The sequence below is a fragment of the Micromys minutus genome (assembly GCF_963924665.1).
Source record: "Micromys minutus genome assembly, chromosome: 18".
NCBI lineage: Eukaryota > Metazoa > Chordata > Mammalia > Rodentia > Muridae > Micromys > Micromys minutus.
The window spans coordinates 40,780,087-40,800,837 of NC_137953.1; the positions used below are offsets into that span (position 1 = coordinate 40,780,087).

Sequence of the window (20,751 nt, forward strand, 5' to 3'; positions counted from 1 at the left end):
AGAAATATCTCATTCTATTTTTAAAAAAATGTATGCTTGTACATTAAAGGCTATACCTCCTTTACTTGAAATGAGCCAAGTATAATAAAAGAATGGCTTACAACTGACCAAAGATAGAAGTATATACTGTTCACTAAGATGAGAAGAAAATTAAGAGAATATGTGTTGATGACAAGTCAAGAAACACAAATTACAATAAAGGTGATTTTACAATAAAGAAAAAAAATCCACAGATGAAAAACACTACCTGAAATCTTTGATTTAATAATTTTGCAGTAAAGTTCTATACAGATTTAGATTAGTTAGGTATTTTTAAACTTGTATTAGGAATAGGTAAATTACATTCTGAACTGCATTTTCCAAAGTTATTACCTAAAATGACTATTCTTTCAATTTTATGTTATCACACACTACACAGCTCGTTAGCACTTAAGATTAACATCCTGTATTATTAATGGAGGAAGTATCCTATAGCTCAGTAAAATTACTATTCCAGATAGCTACAACCATCTAAAAAATTGTGTGTATGTTTTTGGTGTTTTATTGATTTGGCTTTTGAGATGGTATCTTCCTAGGGGTAGCCTCAAATTAACTATGTAGCTGAGTGTGGGACACTTCTGATCCTCTTGCCTCCACAGCCAATTGCTAGGATCAGAGGAGAGCCCTATACACAACAATAATGATCTGCTATTCCAGGAACATTGAATACAGAGCCATTAAGGTGCCTTTTGTCACTCAGGAGTTAGAAGGAAGGGTTGTAATAATGAAGATTGAATTTAAAGGTCATTGCACATGCTAAGGAGTGCTCTACCACTAAAATACATCCCCAGCTGTAGGTAACTTGTCTGCTCAAAGCTACCCACCACCAAGGATGATAATATACAATTTTATTTCTATGATCTACACCTTGGGTCTACAAGTTGGTTTGTACATTCGAAGATACATTATCATTCCTGGTTCATTTTAATTTTTCAGAAATGGTTTGTGCTCACATAAAAACAATTTTAAAAAGCATGGTACCCTTAGAACAACTTTCTAAACTTCAAACTTCAAAATTTAGGATGTAATCTAGGTCCAGGTCCTCCTAGGCCTAAGGGTGTACTTTAGTGGTTCAGAGCTTCCCTAGCATATGCAAAGCCTGGAATTTGAGTGCTATCATTGGGAAGGTGGTAGTACTCTAATCCACCTCAATTTTGTTCAATTCACATTAGTTGTACCATCCGAAGACTTTCTGTAATCACAGCCAGATATTCTTAACTAAACTATGTGCTCACAAAGAGGATTTATACCAAGGGACATTCTTACAATTAATCCAATCTAGTCCAAATGACCATAGTCCATCTGAGGGCACTATAGAGTGCTTTCTCTCAACTGTCACAAAAACAATTCTCAAATGTTTCTTAAAATTTCCTGTTATCTGTTAACATCTGGAATATGCTCAGGGAAAACAAATTAACTAACCCTCTCTTTTCTAAAACAAAAAAATTAATGTAATTAATTTTAAACTTGAGATTAAAATACTTGAAATGGGTATCTACTTGTGATTTTTTCCTAAGGAAAAAACATTTATTCAACATTTTAGTATAACATAAAAAAATTATTTGGATTCCCATATAATAAATTAGACTTAATTTGAGGCAAAAAGGTTATGTGACTTACCAAGCTTCTAATTAGAAACCAGGTCTCCTGAATCTCAGCCCAGTGTTCTTTTCCTTAACTTATGTATTATTAGAAAATTCCAAATATAGACAGACCCCCAGTTACATGGGTTTGAGTTACACTGATTCACATATACAAACTTTATATAGTGTGACCAATGTTTCAACTCACGCGGTACCCTGCTTCCATTTATGCAGTATGCCAGGCATCGGCACGATTTTCAGTGGCACACAGGCGGTTGCCACCACCAGGGCCCTAGGCAAAATTGCAAAGAAGGCAAAGTTTGTCTTTGGCCCTCCCATCTCCTTTATTAATTTCTCTCCCCCTCCTGATCACCCTCCCAATGCCCAACCTCCCAATACCACCAAGCTGCTCTTCTGACTGTCCTAAGCCCCCCACACATCATGGACTGTCCTTTCCTGAAGTGCCCAATAATCCAAGTTATCTATTTTGCTACCACCATAATTCCTATTCCTAAGGATTCTAGTGAGGTTTAAGTCACTTAAGTGATTAGCTGATTTATTTAAGTAACTGACGATATACTTTGCTGACAAACTTAAATCTCCAAGTAACTTAAGAAGAAATTTAAAACTCTTTTTAGAAAAGTGAGGGTGGGGAATATTTGGAAAGGGGGAGCAACATCTTCCCAGAGCCCCAGAATTCCTTTATTGTTTCAGATTCCTTCACAAATACAATACTATTAAGGGGGTAATTGCCATCTAAGACACCACTACCCAAAATAGTCTTGGCTGTTTTTATAGTTAAGTCTGCAGGGTCAAACAACAACCAAAGCTCCTTTAAATATCCACCCTTACCTACCTTTTCCATCTCTCTCCCACCTTCTGGGTCCCCAATTCCACCTCTTAAAGCCAAACAACAGCATTTTTGGTAAACTGTCCCATGTAACACAAACTTTCCCATTATACGGTTCAAATTACACAGTGCTTCTCGGTGATATACCTAAGTTCCCCTATCCTTGGATAATTTTGTTCACTATATAAAAAAAAAAAAAAAGGAATTCTTATTTTATTTCAAGGTCCTGAATTACAAATTCATTAAATATCTAATAAGGAAATATACTGTATTATTTTATAAATATGAAAGGATTAAGTTGTACCTTTAAAAAGGGCTTTCTTTTTGTTTTACTGAGCTGTGGAGGTCTTACTATACTACACCAGGCTAACATTCGATCCTCTTTTTCCAGTTTCCATAAAAGTAGTTAGTTGTTCTTTATTGTTTTTGCTTGAGGCAGGGTCTTGCCCTAACTCAGGCTAGCCTGGAACTATATAGCCTAGGATAGCCTTAACTCACTCAAATTCTCCTGCCTCAGCATTCTACCAAGCCAGAACTGATATTTCTTCTGAATCAATACAGCACTGAAAATCAAATCACTTCAACTAAATACTATTGTTTACTCATAAATACAAGTTCATTTTTTAAGTTCAATTGGTTTGAAAAGTAAAAAAAAAAATAATAATAATAATTCAGGGACAGAGACAGGAATAAATTTAAATAAGGAATAATTAAATGTTAAGGATCCAGCTTCCTGTTGATACTACACAGAGAAATTTATAAATAGACTACATATAACAGTTCAGTTTTATACTAGAAGGGGATACTATCAGAAAATTGTGAGGTCATAGTTACCTTGATCCAACTAACATCCCAGTAATATATAAGGAAATCCTCCTATCTATGCAGAAGATACCAATAAAGGCATCAACTGAAATTAAAGTAAGCTTTAAAGATTTCTAAAATGTTATTACAAAGATTGAACTGTTAGGTTCCTGTATAAAACCCCTTCTAAATATCTTCACTTATAATGGAGAAGGAAGAAAGTTAAAACATGCTGCAGTTATAAACATTCTTACCCAAACATGAAAGGTTAGGTTATTCCAGTGGTGTTTCTAATTATTTAACTTTCAAGGGATTACTTACTACACACAAATCTTATTATCTTTACTTTTTTTTTCTCTCCTCTCTACACAATATATGTGATCTCTATACAAATATATATGTGATCCACCCATATTTGTCTTAATGTTCTATTAGGAAAAGTTCCCAGTGAGTTTTTATTAGAACTTAACCGTACCCTGAAAGCTGTTTTAAGTATTGCTAAAAAGACTTGAAATAGGTTTTATCTTCTCCCATATTTTTCCACAAAGAACTCAATAAAATTCAACAGGATTTACAATTAAGCTAAATTTAAGTATGTCTTTTCTTGTAAGCCAAATGTGTTCCTTTTTTTAAATTGCTAAGAAACTTGGCTAAACTAGTTTTTACAAGTCAGGATTTGGACTTGTTTTTTAAGAAAGTGCTGAACTTTAATTATCCCCCAAATGCAACATTTCATCATTTTACAAATAAAGGATAATCCAACACGTAAATAACTCCCTCTAAGGATTCTAATCTAACTGCATTTTTAAAAACGCTTCCCTTCAATTGTAATTCAGTGAGCATCAAATATCCAAAATCATTTTGTTTATAACAGACGTAAATTTTACCAACATTTACTTAAGAAAGTCTCTATTAAATGGTCTAACAAAATGGAAGTCTCGGTAGAAAAAAAATAGGCCTAAACACTTCTACAAAATGGGGCCAAACACACCCACTTTAAGAAACCATGGTTTGGGTCAGATTTTCCACACATACGGGGGAAAAAAAAAAAAGTTGATTCTGTAGGGCTCGACGAAGCGTCCCTGGAACTGGGGGGTTAGTAGTGGAGGTTCCATTAAGACCCGGGAGGAAGGGGGTGTTGTTCTCCACACTCTAGTGGACGGCGGCGAGGGGAGATCCGAAAGCCCAGGGTAAAGGGGCTAGAGCTAGGGCTGAGACCTTAGAGCTCCGCCGGTCCCTAGTCAATAGTAATAACGCCCGCCCCACTACGCCAAACAGACTTGGGCTCTTCCCAACCCCGCCAAGTCAACAGCAAAAGCACAAACTCTCCTTTCTGTTCCCAGGCCCCGCCTCGCCCATTGGCAGCAGTTCCCGCCAATCCGCACGGTCACCGCCCCCAAGCCCGCCTGCCAATCTCTGATTGGACTAAAAGAGAGACGGGGACCTGGCGCTACCAATCTGAGAGCCCCTTACTCGGCCGCACGCGCGCACCTAAGCGCTCCCTTGGAGGCCTTCCCCCTCCCCGGCGACGGCCCCTCCCCCACCCCCAGGGCTCTGGCAGCGACTTACCGTCCCGAGAGGTGCCCATTAACTGGTCCAGCATAGCGCGCATCTGGGCCTGCGCCGACATGGCGGCGGCGTAGCGGGCGGGCGGGCAGGCAGGCAGGCAGGCGGGGGTGGGGCACCGGCTGGGCCCTGACGGGCGGGGGACGAGGGAAGGGGGTGGGGAAGGTGCGGCGCTGTCTCGGTGGCCGCTGCGGCCTCGAGGCCTGCAAGTGGGGAGTCGGAGGGGTCGTGGAGAGTCCGGGCTGCGCTCCTCACGACGGCGTGGACCTGGAAGACTGCAGCCCCCTTGAGAGCGAGCCCTCGTGCCCTCACTCTCCGTCCGGTTCCTGAGACAAACGCGACACAGGCTAAGCCGACTCTCGCCTCCTCCCGACACCGACACCCGCCAGAAGCCGTCAACCCCCCCCAGCGAGCTCTGACGCCGCTCGCCACCGCCGCCGCCGCGACGAGAGCGCGCACGTTGCTCGCGCCTGGTCGTTTCCCGTGGGGGTTCGGCCAATCGCCATCCAGCTCGCTTCGCTCCGCCCTGCCCCTCCCGCGAAGGTTCCCACCCTAACGGCTGCCGAGCGCGTTCACGTGTGCTTGCCCCGCCCCTCTCGGGGGCCAAGTCTCGCGAGAATGTTGCTCTTTTAGCCGATTCTGGAACCTGTTCGGCCTCAGGCGTCTCAGCGGCAGGCCGTGTAGGCACTTTCTGCTTGGGCGGCCCAGCCCCAAATTAGCAAATGCCAAGCTTAGAGCGAGTCGGAGTAAGTAGTTCGACAGAAGTTCTCAGGGATAGTGCGTTCCTGACGGAGGCTGGCGGGGTCGTCAGCCCATAAGAGGGCCGAACCCGAGCCGATGACACCTAACCTTACCCCCATCAGTGCCCCAGCTAGGACATGTCAGGTTCAGGAAAAAGAAAAAACGTCAACGAAATCAACACAGTGGCAATCAGGCATCCCGACCCCTTTGCTACGTTTAGGACAGTTGGAAGCTGCTAGTCTGAATTTGGATCTGGGCAAATGAGAGCTTGGGACAGGCCATAATGCAGAGCAGCGTTTCCGCGACAGGCCTGGGGAGGAGGACAGCCGGACAGCCGCCTGGGTTCTTAGCTGACTGTCGCCCCGCATGCCCACACCTTGCCAACTGCGACCTTCCATCCGTAGTTGATTTCTTAATCTCAAAGCTGGTGGGGGTGACGAATAAACAGACTCGTGAGGCTAAAGTAACCCAAGGGGAAATACCTAGGCCACAACCGCTTACTGGATTTCGAAAACGGCAAAAAAGAAACTGGCGATTCTTTTAAGCTAATAGGTCGCTACTTTTCTACATAATAGGAGGAAAAATATGGATATTTTTTGCCGTTTCATTATATTTGCACGTGCGTTGAGGAATTAAAATTCCTAACTAGTGCCCGGTCCATTCTAATAAAACAATGTGAAAGGGCCTTTATTCAGAGTACTGTTTTTGAGACAGGGTGTGACTGTTATGAGGAAAATAGTCTTAAAGCGTGAGAATGCTGGAGACTTAGCATAGGTTAGGGATCGAGACATTTTCAGTTCTGCAGAAGCTAGGCATCACCGTGACACAAAAGGAAAAATAATTGAGCTGCCAACTTAACAAAGACTGTTTGGTTGTTGAGTTTTGTTTGTCTTTTTTAATTGTCTAATTGCACGTCTCTGCACTTTCTTCCCAAATTCTAACATTACCCCTCTCCAAATTCTTCACTCTTGGTTCAAAACACAAACATCCAGTGACGTACTTGGAGCCCAAGGTTCCCTCTTTTTGGATTTGTGACCCCAGCTGAATAACTGATTGCCTATGATTAATTGCAAGGGCCTAAACAAGCAGCCAGCTGCCAAGTAGGGAAACTAGCAAGGGCCCGGCGTCTCCTGTTTATCCATAATTCTGAAACCAGCTTTTATCTAATCGCAGCTCATACTGACAATGGACAAATTCCTTACACTGTATAGCTCAAACTTCCCTGAAGCTTGTCATCCTACCTCAGCTACTCTAGGTTTAGGCATGCCACAGTGTCTGGGTCACAAACTAAATTCTAAACAACTACTTGGAGACATCCTTTGAAAATTGTTAAACTGATATGTTCTTCTGGCCTTTAAGCACATATATTCACATATATTGAGGTAAATCAATCAAATACATAAAAGTGGTTTTTTAAGGAAATTGGTGTAAATAGAAAACTGCAAACTATGTTCTAGAGAGATGGATGGGCTATTATAAATACAGTATTATCCTGAGAAACACATTCCTAGAAAAGTACACCAAAATGCTGAGTAACTATGTTGAAGCATTTGTGGTTTTGTTTGAGACAGGTCCTCACCTTATAACTGGATTGGAACTAACTATGTAGACCAATCTGGCCTGTAACTCAGAGATTGATTTGTAATCAAAATGGAGACAAAAGGGAAAGGATATAGGTCAAAGCTAGAGCACTTGTTTAGTGCTGTTAAGGCCCTGGTTTCAATCTCCAGTACCACAAGGAAGAGGGGGGAAATAAAACTTACCTTCCAAAAGAGATCAGTATAATTAACTTGTGTTTACTTCAAAACTGCATTGGTTTCTTTCCCGGTCAAATAACTGTAAAAGGTAAGCCTCTGGTTATTATTACCAGATGTTTCTATTTGTAATTCAAATTCTCAACACCAAGAAAATTAACAGCCTGGGCTACATGAGACCTTGTCTCAACCAGAAAAGGAAAAAAAAAAAAAAAAGCTTTTTGAATGTTTATGTTGTTCAGTTTACAATTTTGCTTTTTTGGTTTTCTTATGACAGGATTTCTCTGTGTAACAGCCCTGTCTGTCATGGACCACCAAGATAGCCTCTAACTCTCAGAGATCCAGCTGCCTCTGCCTCCCAGTTTACAATTCTAGAGTGGAGTTAGCTGGGCCATGCGTTCCATAGCAGCAACTGAACACTTGCTATGTGGGTAGCATGCACATACGAATATATGCTTTGAAGAGTGCAAAGATGAGTGAGACATGGCGTCTGGTCTAAGATTATGTCTAGTTTCTTGTGTTGGGGTGGGAAGCCCTCACATATACAGTAAGAGAAGCACAGCACAAATGAAGAGTTTTACAGAAAATAATTTGAAATAATATAGAATTAAGGACATTTGAAGCAAAAGGATCATTTAGAGCACTTCATTACTTCAATCAAAAGGTTATCAATGGTGCTTGCTTCCATATACTAAACTTGAACAAGACAGGCTTACATGGCCCTCTATAGACAAAGAGGACATGCAAATTTTAAAGTGTTCCATTTTATTTTAACTCGGGTGAAATTATACTTTTAGTACTATATATTTCTACACTTTTGAATAGTAAAATATTTCTCAATGAATGTAAATTTATAATATGGAAAATACAGGGCTGGAGAGATGGCTCAGTGGTTAAGAGCACTGACTGCTGAGTTCAAATCGCAGCAACCACATGGTGGCTCATGACCATGTGTAATGAGATCTGATGCTGTCTTCTGGTGTGTCTGAAAACAGCTACAGTGTACTTATGTATAGTAAATAAATACATCTTTTTTTAAAAAAAGAAAATATAAGTATAAATTGAATTTCTTATATGAACTATTCACTCTACAAAATTTTTAAATTATATATTTTCCTGAAATGCTAAACTAGTTTAATCTATGAGTTTAATGGGATTGGAACTAGAAAAAAATATTAAATGTTAAAATTCCTTTCCACGTAGGAGAAAGGTTGAATTTTGAGATACTTAAGGAATTTTAACCTTCATGTGGCATATAAAAACTGGTAGAGCATAAGAACTTGATTCAGTAACATTAAATTTATATATTCCCTTTACTGGTTCTGTCTACTGTTCTCTTCAATTCTCCTGGTATTGACTTCTGAAAATTCTACATTATATATCTTCAGAGTTGGAGAAAATAATTGTCAGAATTGTCCACAAATTTTTTTTAACTAAAAGAAAAGTTTATGAGTGCATGAACTGGGGGCAGACACAGTGAAGACCAAGGGATAGGAAGTGAGTAGAACATGCAGAAGGAGGTTGCGGCAGATTAAATAGTCCAAGTTTTATAGATTAGCTAAGCAGTAGAACCATTTCTTTCAAGTGCAGTTTAAAGCAAGTTGACAGTCATGAGAGGTAGATGTTAATGTGTTCATTCTAGTCCCTCTTTCTGGACATCCTGTGGGTGGGTTCAACTGTACGTAAGAGTTATTGCTTATGAGACCTAAAGAAGTAATATCTCCTGCTGTTGTTAGCTTACTGTGTGGCATTACTGTCATCTACATCTTCACGTCTCTCCTCAACACATCATAGCTGTGTACTTTTATAAAAGACAGGCAGGACTGGCGGGTTGGCAAAGCATTTGGAGCATTAAGACAAAGTCCCTGGATCACACTGTGGAAGGGGAGAACTGACCCCCTAAAATTGTCCTCTGACCTCTCTGCCTGCACTCACACATACCATACAATAAGAAAATAAAACTTTAGAAAGATACCCATCCATATATTTATGTGTTTATCTAGGTATAGGAAATACGTTGAACGATGCATGGTAAACTTGATAGTGCTTACCAAAAGCAATGGAAGTGTGAGAAGAGACAAAGGATAAATTATGGGTATTATAATTATGGCATTAGAATAAGAATAGGCTTGCATTATTTTTATATTGTAAATATTTATGTTAAGAGTTTAGCATTCACGATGGCTCACAACCATCTGTAATGTATTCCCATGCCCTCTTCTGGTGTGTCTGAAGACATCAACAGTGTACTCACAGATACAAAATAAATCTTAAAAAAAGAACAAAAGACTACAGCATGGTGGTGCTTTAATCCCAGTACTCTTAAGACAGGCAGGCAGGTTGCTGTGAGTTTGAGGTCTGCCTGTTCTACACAGCAAGTTCCAGGCCAGTCAGAACTACACACCAAGACCCTATCTAAAACAAAACAAAACAAACAAGCAAAACTTTATTTTTAAATTATGTATGTGTGTGAGTATGCACATGAGTAAAGGTACCTGTATAGACCAGAGTTACAAAAGGTGGTTTTTAGCTACCTGACATGGGTGCTGGGAAACAACCTCAGATCCTCTGCAAGAGTAATATACACATTCTTGACCACTAAACCCATCTCTCCATTTATTACTAAAAACAACAAAAGCCCTAAGTTTTCAAATTAAACCAGGGACTATGGAGCAGGCTCACTGGATAAAGTGTGCACACATAAGGGCCTGAGTTTGAATCCCTAGCACCCACGTACATAGTCATGGCGGTTCATGTTTCTAACCCCAGAGCTGGGGAGCCAAGACAAAGATCCTGGAGACTTGCTAGGTTAGGTAGTCACTGAACTCAAAACAGTGAACTCCAAGTTCAGTGAAAGACATTGTCTCAAGAAACAAGGCAGAGAAGTTCTTGAGAAGGGCATCCCTTTGTCAGACTCTGATCTCCACATGAGCCTTCATGCGCAAGAGCACTGACAGAAGAACATCAGTGAACCCAATGGAAAGAAGTTCAGCAGATTCACTCCAACTTTATTTCCCTAGCTACTCAGTCAACAAAATTACAAAAGAGCAAACAAAAACCAAAAACTGCACTTTAAAAAAGATTTAATGATAAATACATAGTGGTAGAGATGGTTACATTCTTGAAAGTAGAGACATCGGAGGACTTTCTGCATCATGGCTCCCAGCCCTTTCCTCCAGGCTGACGGGGCAACTGGAGGCCCACCAAACCCGCAGACTCTTCCACTGAACGCTCACCCTTGCCATGAAATTCCTGATGAAGGGCTACATGTTGCCGGATGCTACGCAAGAGGCAGAGATAGGTAGCAGCTTGGAAGTGAAGTTCGTGTTGGGCTCTGCACAGCTTCTCACTAGTGACCTGAAAAAAGGAATGAGCAAAGTCAGCTAGTCTGTTAACACCACCTATGGACCCACCCCCACAGAGGGAGGATTGATAAGCTCTCTCTACAAAGTAAACAAAATACAAACATGGATATGTGCGTATTTAATGCTTCCATAGCAGCATAGGAAAATTAGGAAAGCTGACCTCCAGGTCTGTTTATCACATAAAGAATACATGCTTTTCCTCCATTTAAACAAATTAAGGCTGCTTTGTGTTCTATGGCTTAAACAATACATACATGTTTTGTATGTGAGGGGTACATTAAAGCAAGCACAGAAATGACCATTCCATGGAGTGGATTTTATTGTGACTAGAGAGAAAACATCTGGTGAGTCCACACACAGAGAAAAAGAAATAGTGAACATGGCATGAAACAGTGAGAGATAGAATTTAAGGAGAATGAGTAGCAGGATGGGGGGACTTTCAGGGAGGGACTGAGTGAACTGGAACAGCCCTGGGAGTTGAGGCAGGAGAGTAGGAGGGACCAGGATGCCAGCACAGACCAAGTCCCTTCTGCTAGGAGCAAGGAAAATGGCTCCTTTATTGGGTAGACAACCTGTTTCTCAGTAGTACTGATTTTTATATAGCCTCCAGAAATCCTATAGTTCAGCTCCAGCTCATACTGGATATATGGGTTCCCTGAGACCTGACACCTTTCACGCCAAAGTCAGAAATTTATTTTATCTAAAAAAGAATGGCTTTGTACTCAACTGTAACAAAATGAAGATTATGTATGTATATATGTATATACATATGTATATGAAATAAGTATGTTTTAATATTAAACTTGTTTTTACAACTTAACCATTTGGAACATCTGGATTCTAATGCCTTTAAACTATAAAGTCTTTATCAATATCCAGAGTGACTCCTGATCATGGTTGTTCTTTACAATGCTTCATTATCAGTACTGTATCCTTAACTATTTGGGGTTCTGAGGTTGTGAGAAAGGATCAGGAACATCAAAAATTTGAGCATACTTGGGGATGTGTGGATTAGTCCCTGGATACCACTGTATACATAATTCCCTTTCTCAATCTGAATGTCCAAGGTGAAAATCTGAAAACTAGAATGTATAATATTTAAATGCACTACAGCAGAGCTCAACTGCTCTAATGAGAAAAAATTTTTTTAAGATGAGGAAGGTCATACTGCATAGCAAGGCCTGTGATTCAGCCTTCTTGCCTTGGTCTTACAAATGCTGAGATTTACAGGTATGGGACACCACAGTCACTCCTGGGTCAGAGTTAGTACATGTATGTGGAGATAACGTAGAAGAGAGTCTCACTATGTATCCTAGTCGGCTTGAAAATCACTTTGATCCTATCTCCAAAGACCAAGGTACAGTTGCTGATTGATACAGCTCAGTGGGTAAGGACACTTGCTACCAGTCAGAGCTGATGCCCAGAGTTCAATTCCTAAAATCCACACAGTAGAGAAAGAAAATTGACTGTTTTCTGACTGCCCCCATGTTTGGCATGCATGTCCCCCCAAAGATTATATATATATAATAAATCTTAAAATAAATCTTAAATATATATGTGTATGTATGTATATGTATATATATATAAATATATATATAAATATATATATATATATATATATATATATATATTTAAGATTTATTTTTATGTGCAGTTGGTAGAGTGAGGCCTCAGATTTCTTTTTCTCCCCATCACTGGAGGCATACCTAGGGCCTCAGTCTTGGAGTCTTAAGTTGTTTTTGTTTTGTTTGTTTGTGTTTTTGCTAGTTTCCTGAGACTGGGTACTTCTGGTTAGCCTTGAATTCAAAATCAGCTCACCCATGCTTCAGGGATTGAACGTGTGGCCCACCAAGCCTGGCCCAGCCCTGGAATTCTGAGCATGAATTAAGGGTGTTTTTCTCAGGAATTTCTTTAGTTGTTACTGTTTACTGTTTTCTTTTTTCTTTTTTTCTAGATAGGGCTTCAATATGGAGCTCTGGCTAATCTGAAATTTATCTCTAGAGTAGACTGGGCTCAAACTCAGAGATCGGACTACCTTTGCCTCCCAAATGCTTTTTGTGAGGAATTTCAAAACCTTTAGTACAAAGCACCCTCAGGTACAACTGCAGTCATATATACCTACCTACCTTATCTTCCCCTATTTGAAACTTGGTTTTGCCATTTGATTATTCGTTTCCTTTCCCTGTACCCTTAGTTTTCCTAACCTCCATTAACTTGCGAATTCCAGATCCCTAATTATAGCCTCCTAGCCATTCTTAACCACCTCTTCTTCATACCACAGTTCCCTGCTTATGCCTGTAGCAACTATTTATGCTAAACTTGATCCTATTTTATGGCTCTTCAGGTGGTTTGAGTTTGTTTGTTTTCAGAGCCAAGGTTTCTCTGTGTAGTCCTGGCTGTCCTGGAACTCCCTATGTAGACCAGGCTGGCCTCAAACTCAGAGATCCACCTGCCTCTGCCTCCCAAGTGCTGGGATTAAAGGACATGTGCCACCACTCCCAGTCACATCTTACTCTTGATATTTGGTCCTGGTTCTCAATTCACAGTCCCTTACATGACGTTTTAAAAGCTAAGTGAGTTATAGTTCTAAGACTTTGCACTGCTCAAATTCAGCAGTTAATTGCTCAAGAGCATTAGTTTTCCTTCCCCTAAATTATAGTTCTGCTTCATCATTTGTAGGTAACTGTCCCTGAGCCTTAGCTACGCCTCTTGCATTTGATTTTGTCCAAAAGGCAGAGAATTGAGCACTACCTCATTTGGAAAATTAACCATCTTCCATTCCTTTCTAAGAGGGATAGGAACTGTGGATTCCACAATGGTACTTCTCAAGGACAGCATTCTGTATGTTTGTTACACCAGTAAAACATGTATCCTGTCATACAACAAGCTAAAGATGTATACAGTCTCTGTAGAATACAAGATATTGCCTTCCTCAGTGATGAAAGGCCATTAATAAATGAAACTCTTTAACTCGTGAAGACTCCCTACTAAATTGCCTTAAAAATTGCTTATGCCTGGCCCATGCCTTTAAGCCCCACACTCAGGAGAAAAAGGCAATCAGATGTGAGTTCAAGGTCAGTCTGGTCTAAACAGCAAATTCCAGGTCCGCCAGATTAATACTGAAATTCTGTATCTTCACTCCCCACCAACACACAAGCAAGCAAGCAAGCGCCCACGCCCACACACGAGCAAGCGCGTGCCGAACCACAAAAACATTGCTTCCTGACTTTAATGTGGAAAGGGTAAGGAGAGGGGACGCTTGTCCCCTTGTGCCTTTTAGGACCTACTTCACACAATGCCCGTCCCTTACCCCCTTTCACACTCCCCGTACCAGACAAACCAATGAAATCGTCAGAGACAGCTCCACCCTGGTGGGTGGCAGATAGGAAGTCCCTAGGAAGGTGCACCGCACGCGGCTTCTAGGCCAGTAGAGGATTTGAGACCACAGGTTAGCCGAGGGGTTGGATTGTGTAGTGAGGACCGCAGGTGGAGGACATGTCGACTCTGACACGTTTGCCCTGGGACCCCATCATCACCCTGCCCAGACCACCCTCTCATCTTCCCTTCTCGCCACCTGGAGCCCACTAGACGCGGCTTCCGTACCCGATGTGCTTGGAAAGCCTTAACCAGGTACCGGTAGGCTTCTGTGTCGCGATATGGTCGCCCGGTGGCCGCGTTCAGGTAGCGCAGCTCCCGCAGAAGGCCCCGCAGAGTGCGTGCCGGGGACCCCAAGGCCGCCATTTTCCTGTCCTTGGCGAGCCTGGTCCCTAACCCTCTGGCGCCCTCGCCCGCACCGTCTAGGGTGAGATGCTCGCCCGCCCACTCCGCCCCACAGCGCCGTCTACCGACTGCCCTGCGAGTGAAACCCCAAGTGACACCTCAGGGGATCGGGGATCCGAAGAAAAGCAAGGGAAGGTACCGAATCCTCTCGGCCTTTCTGACTGCGTCACTTTAGACTTCCATAAGCTGATGGTCGCTGAGTCTCAGAGAAAAGGTCTCTGGCAAGAGAGTATGTAGATTTGATCTAGGTCACGCCAGAAAGATCTTAACTATTTCTACCAGGAATGTCAAAATAAGACGTACCGACCTCCAAACTTTATGAAACCCGCAGCCTAGGGGAAGAAAGTGGACTCATATCCTGCTATGGCAAACTGCAGCCCCTCAACTAGTAAAGCCTCTTATCAGTTTCTCTGGTTTTAAAACAAAATGGCCGAGCGTTGTGGTACTCGCCTTTACTGCCGCCAGAAAAAGGCGGATCTCAGAATGCAGACTATTCTGGTCTACGGAGTCTGTTCCGAGACAGCCAGAACTATGTAGAGACCTTGTCTCAAAATAAATACATTAAATGAATAGTGGGTGCGATTCACAATAATCATCACCTAAGGTAATTAAGAATAAAAATGACATCACCCCAGATGGGACTCGAACCCACAATCCCTGGCTTAGGAGGCCAATGCCTTATCCATTAGGCCACTGGGGCTTCTTCTATCGTTGCCCTCAAACACTATAATCAAGTTATTTCCTGTTTCGTACGTCATCACTTAAATTTATTGTTTTTACCCTATCGCAGAGAACCACACTTAGTTTCAGTATGAAACAGATGCCTGCTGGGAAATGTAGTTTAGACACCGAGAGTCAACAGTTTCACCCTGCAAACCGTGGATGCAACGAAGCCGAACGGGCTCCCGCTTTTGCTTACGTGTTCGTGTTTCTGTGTGAAGTAGCTCTGCGCCTGCGCAAAAGTGATCCTGATGGACGACAGGGCAAAACCGGCTGAGAAAACCAGTTCTTCGAGACTCCCTCCGGTCCTATTCTTTGTCAGATTTTAACGGAAAAAGCCAAGCCCCTTCCGATTGGGCTACTTTCAGGGTTTGTCTTTGCTCTAAACTGGTCGTTAGGTGGCGTTTATATAGTGGTCAGTTTCTGTTTCCGGTAGCAGTGCTGAGGCCATTTCCGCAGCCAATGACGTATTAGGATGGTTGTGTTTTCGAATTTTTAAGTGGGCTATAAGTATAGGACGGCGAGAAATTAGTACCCACTATAGTAGAAATTAATTAGGGACAATTAGGAATTATGTTTTTTTCCTAATTGAATACCTTGGACAAAACCACTTTTGGGGAGGGGGTGTGAGGTCCAAGAACTCGCTCTGTAGACCAGGTTGTATTGAACTCAGAAATTAATCTGCCTCCCGAGTGCAGGGATTAAAGGCTGACACCATCACCGCCGTGTCGCAAAACCACATTTTAAGGAGTCAGTGGCTCTTCGTTTTCTAAGAGGCAGTTCAGTCTATTTAAGATGCCCTAGTAGACCCTACCTCATCAGCTTCTTATAGCTTAACCTTCGTCTAGCACCGGTCGCTTCTTGTGCCCCTTTGTTCAGATATCTGAGCTAGCGTCTTTCCCCAATCCTTAACAGCCTGCATACCGCCTTAGTATTCCTACGTACCCTCGGGGTTCTTGGAGTTGCTTGGTGTGTATTAGAAGCTGCTCTAGGCCCTTATGGTTTACATAGTAAGGTTCAAGTTAGTTTTCTCATTCGTGGTGGCATCCTGAGGAGGAAGAGGAAGCAATCTGGCCTCTGTGAGACCCTGCCTCAAATTACATTTTTTTCTTAAGCTACTGCCTTCTATTAGAACCCAGACCAAATGCTTAGTCCGTACCCATATGAAACTATGTCTCTCTTCCTGCTCCTGTGCACAGGCCCCAAGCTCATAGACTATAAGTCTATGAGTGAGCGTTCTATCTGCATGTATACCTGCACGCCAGGAGAGGGCGGCAGAATCCCAATGTAGGTGCTTACAGATGCCATCTGGGAATTGAATTTAGAACCTCTAACAACAAATCAAAGTTGCTAATCCCAAATTAACCCTCCTTGTTTGTTCACTTTTTTTTTTTTTTTCAGTTTTAACCTAGCGGAAGCAAGAGAACCTACTGACAATAAATATAAACAGTTACATTACACAGTCGAGATTTAACACTTCAGATTCTGTTCAAAGCCCAGCCTTGCTGGACTTGGCAGAGCAGGACTGGAAATGCAAGGCCCTAAGGGGAGATGCTGCATATGACCTTAGGCCATCCCTGGGTACCTGGAGCCACATAGGACCTGATGCCTTCTCCTGGCCTCTGTGGGCACAAACATGCATTTGTTGGTTTGTTTGGGGGTTTTTTTTGTTTTGTTTGGTTTGTTTTTGTTGTTTGTGCTTTTGTTTTAGCTAAACAGCAAAAACACTATGAAGAGGAGACACAGTGTCAGTCTTTCCTTTTAGTTGAGTGAGGCTGGACTGAAACTCCAGCCTGTTATATCTGTGGAGGCTGGCCTTGAACTCCTGATTCCCGGCCTCCATCTCCAACTACTGGGATTTCAACTCTGTGCCTGGGATTGTGCCTTCAAACCCCTGGCCAGGTGTTTATTTGTAAAGTTAATTCTCTTTAAGTACTGTATTTAAGTTATTTTGATATAGGGTCTCAGGACAAAGCCTAGACTTTTCTGGAACTTGCCACATAGCCTGGGCTGTCTTTCAGTCTCTGACTCTCCTATATCAGCTACCTACACACTGGGATTACAGGCATAAACCATCATGCTTGGCGGCTGATTCTCTTTCTGCTATAAACTGTCTGTCTATAAACTATGTGACTCTCTTGCATAGTTTCTCCCTTGCTGACTGATTCTGGAAAGCTTTGCAAACCAGGCTAGCAACTGTGGCACTTTTAGGAACTAAAGTGCTGACCATCTGAAAAACAGCCTAAATGTTAAAGAAGTGATGTTACTTTAGAAGTTATTCCTGATATGCAAACCATGGCTATAAAAACAACTGACCGGAGCTGGGCAGTGGTGGTGCACACCTTTAATCCCTGTGCTCCAGAGGCAGAGGCAGGTGGATCTCTGAGTTCAAGGACAGCTGGATCTATGTAGTAAGTTCCAGGACAGCCAGAGCTACACAGAGAAACCCTGTCTTGAAACCCCAACAAAACAAGACAAATAAAACCTCCTGATTTTTGTCCACTAACAGGAACGAATAAACAAAACATGGCATCCTAGACCAGGGAGACACTCAATGGGTAAAGTGTTTGATATTCTAGCATGAAGACCTGAGTTGAGAACTCCAGCAGCCCCCCAGCGCTGGGGGGTAGTAGACAGGGGGATCACTGGGGTCTGCTGGCCAGATGGGCTAGCCAACATGACAAGCTTCAAGTTCAAGCAATCCTGTCTCCACAGAGAAGGTGCAGCAAAATGAAAGATAAGGAGAGTCAACCACTGACCTCCATTCATGCATTCGAGTGAGCATACTAGCAAACACACTCTCCAAAACACACATTTGTTAAATAGAGCAAACATGGAGTTAGAAAGATGGCTCAGTGGTTAAGAGTGCCGACCTCTTCCAGAGGACCCAGCACAGCACATTCATTCCACATCTCAATTCCAGTTCCGGGGCATCTGGCTTCTAGCCTCTTAAGCATCTGCATTCACATAACCATACATCTAACATACACACACACACCCCACAATGGTGATGCATGCCTTTAATTCCAGTACTCAGAAGGCAGAGACAAGCAGATCTCTGAGTTCAAGACCAGCCTGGCCTACAGGGTAAATTCCAGGATATCCAAGGCTACACCAAAATAAATAAATAAATAAACAAAACAAAACAAAAAAAACCTGTCAATAAATAAGTATATATAATCTGCTGGGATGAAGCAGCAGCAACCTGGGGAGAAAAGGATTTCATTGAGTTACACTTCTGTTCAGCAGTTCTTCACAAAAGGAAGTCAGGACAGGAACGAAAACAGGGCAGGAATCTGGAGGCAGAAGCTTATTCAGAAGCTGCATAGGACTGCTGCTTTCTGGATTGCTCCTCATGGCTTGCTGAGACTTCTGTCTTATAGAACCCAGGACCACCAGCCCAGGGATGGCACCACCCATAACGGGCTGGGCCCTGTCATCAATCACTAATTAAGAAAATGCCCCCACAGGCTTGCCCACAGCTGGATGCCACAGAAACTTTTTGTTTTCAATTGAGGCTCCTCCTGCTGATTCTAGTTTGTGTCAAGAAGACATAAAATTAGCCTGTACAAAATATTTTTAAAATGTACACATAAAACTGAAAAAATCACAGTGGGAAATTATCTACCCTTGACTTCCCGCCCTACACATTTCTTAAATTCTCCTTCTCTCCACCCATGCAGAAATAATGGCCCATCGGCCCACCCTGCCTCAGCCTAAGGGGACTTCCTTGAGTAAATAATTCTCAGGAGAATCATAGAATGTACTGACTGATAGCCACCTGGTCCTCTAGAAAGCCCTAGATAGGGCCCTGACGCATGTCATAGTTAGCTCATGCTCTAATTACCCAATTCTGAAAAACAAAACAAGGACAAAACCCCTCAAAGTTTTGAAATACATAAACAGGTTTCCGAAAATATAAAAACAAAGTTTTAGTGGACAGGTCAAGCTCTACTGACCAAGCTGAGTTAAGACAAAACAAAAATGACTGCTTTAGGAACAGCTCCCCTACCCCTCCCTGTACTGAATTCCAAGGAGAATGCAAATTGTCAGCAACCTTACTGCCAAAGTTTCTCCCCCCTTTTCTCCCTCTTCCTCTCCTCTTTCTGAAAATTATACTGCTGACCAATGGTAAAATAGTAGTTCACCCCCTCACAAAAAAGTATAAAAGATGTGTGCTTTTTTGAGTTCGGGGTTGACTCTCCCTGCGATGATGAGCAGCCCATGTACACGGAATAAAAACCTCTTGTTATTACAGTGGTCAACAGTACTAGTGTTGGATTGCTGTGAGAAGGCTCCATGCTTAAGGGACTGGCTTGCTGTTTCAGAGTCCATGATTACCATGGTGAGGAACAGAAGTGGAGAGCTACACCCTGACACAAAAGCAAGGAGATAGAGCTGGGCTTTGGTAACCTCAAAACCAGCCCACCCCCCAGTGACACACTGCCTCCAACAAGGCCATGAATTCTAATCCTTCTAATTTTTTCAAAGAGTTCCACTTCCTGGTGCCTAAACATTTAAATCTCTGGGGGTCAATTCTTATGCAAACCACAAAACCTACACACCACACAAAACAAACAAGTAAATAAAGAAATGTAATCTATGGTAACAAAACACTTGGTTTTTGGTGCCAATTTCATGATTATACAATTATCAGAAACAAATGACTTATATATTCAAATAGAGGACAGTACATTTTTATAATTTCTTGTAATTATAGCTTTATTCCACTGCAGATGGTTGGGAGCCACCACGTGGCCACTGGGAATTGAACTCTGGACCTCTGGAAGAGCAGTCAGTAAGTACTCTTAACCACTGAGTCATCTCTTTAACCCCAATTATAACTTTATTAAAGACTAGCTAGCTTGCTGTAGCAAAGACCTCAAACACAGTAATTCTTTTAAAAATTTATTTACTTATTTTAACATATATGCATATTTTATTTATATGAGTACACTGTCATTGTCTTCAGACACACCAGAAGAGGGCATCAGATCCCATTACAGATGGTTGTGAACCACCATGTGGTTGCTGGGAATTGAACTCAGGACCTCTGGAAGAGCAGTCAGTGCTCTTAACCACTGAGCCATCTCTCCAGCCTCACACAGTAACTTTTAAAAAAATATCTTTTATCCTTTGACACATGTAAACAATGCATTTTGAACATAAGCACCCCCAACTCCCTCCTCCCCATCCTCGGAAGTCCCCAGCTCATCTCTCCCACTTGCCTCAGGAAGTGCCAATCTTTCTTCCTGTCCTCACCTTTCTTGCCACTCATAATGCATTGAGTCCAACTCGTGCTGCCTGTTGGGATGCTCACAAGTTTCATTAACTCCATCCTGTACAGGCTCATGCAGGTCAGGTCCATGAGAGCAATGGCCATGTCTTATCCACAAGACAGCATCTTGCAGTACACCTTCTGGACCTTAAATTCTCTCTATCCCTTTCCTGACATGTTCCCTGAGCCTTGGGGAGCCTATGTGGGGTCTTTAAAACCTTCACAACCAGTGGCGACATCGGCAGGCTGCACAGAGGCAGCTCAGGTCAAC

The 20,751-nt window shown here is 42.2% G+C and overlaps 2 protein-coding genes across 7 annotated transcripts in view; both read right to left on the reverse strand.

Moving 5' to 3' along the window:
• The window catches only part of LUC7L2 (LUC7 like 2, pre-mRNA splicing factor), a 52,518-nt gene extending 47,251 nt beyond the window's left edge, over positions 1 to 5,267 (reverse strand). For 2 of the 6 annotated variants that reach the window (XM_080932346.1, XM_080932348.1), the window contains exon 1: positions 4,846 to 5,267. In XM_080932346.1, the coding sequence (XP_080788472.1) occupies positions 4,846 to 4,906 (61 nt within the window). In that variant the 5' untranslated portion in view covers positions 4,907 to 5,267. Of the gene's footprint in view, positions 1 to 1,659; positions 1,689 to 1,830; positions 1,915 to 4,845 lie in introns of those variants that run through there. The other 4 variants (XM_080932345.1, XM_080932351.1, XM_080932349.1 and 1 more) reach the window with 4 other exon arrangements.
• Positions 5,268 to 10,403: 5,136 nt separating this feature from the next.
• Positions 10,404 to 14,490, reverse strand: FMC1 (formation of mitochondrial complex V assembly factor 1 homolog). The gene is made up of 2 exons (XM_080932353.1): positions 14,306 to 14,490; positions 10,404 to 10,694 (listed from the first exon to the last, which is right to left on the reverse strand). Exons 1-2 carry the CDS (start codon positions 14,441 to 14,443, stop codon positions 10,491 to 10,493), a joined length of 342 nt encoding a protein of 113 aa, XP_080788479.1. The 5' UTR covers positions 14,444 to 14,490; the 3' UTR covers positions 10,404 to 10,490.
• Between the last annotated feature and the right edge of the window lie 6,261 nt (positions 14,491 to 20,751).

Bases quoted from the DNA above. Each gene is read 5' to 3' on its own strand.
- FMC1 (XM_080932353.1), bottom strand. From the start codon at position 14,443: ATGGCGGCCTTGGGGTCCCCGGCACGCACTCTGCGGGGCCTTCTGCGG. The intron at 10,695-14,305 runs GTACGGAAGCCG...TCCTTTTTTCAG, and splicing joins AGGCTTTCCAAGCACATCGG to GTCACTAGTGAGAAGCTGTG.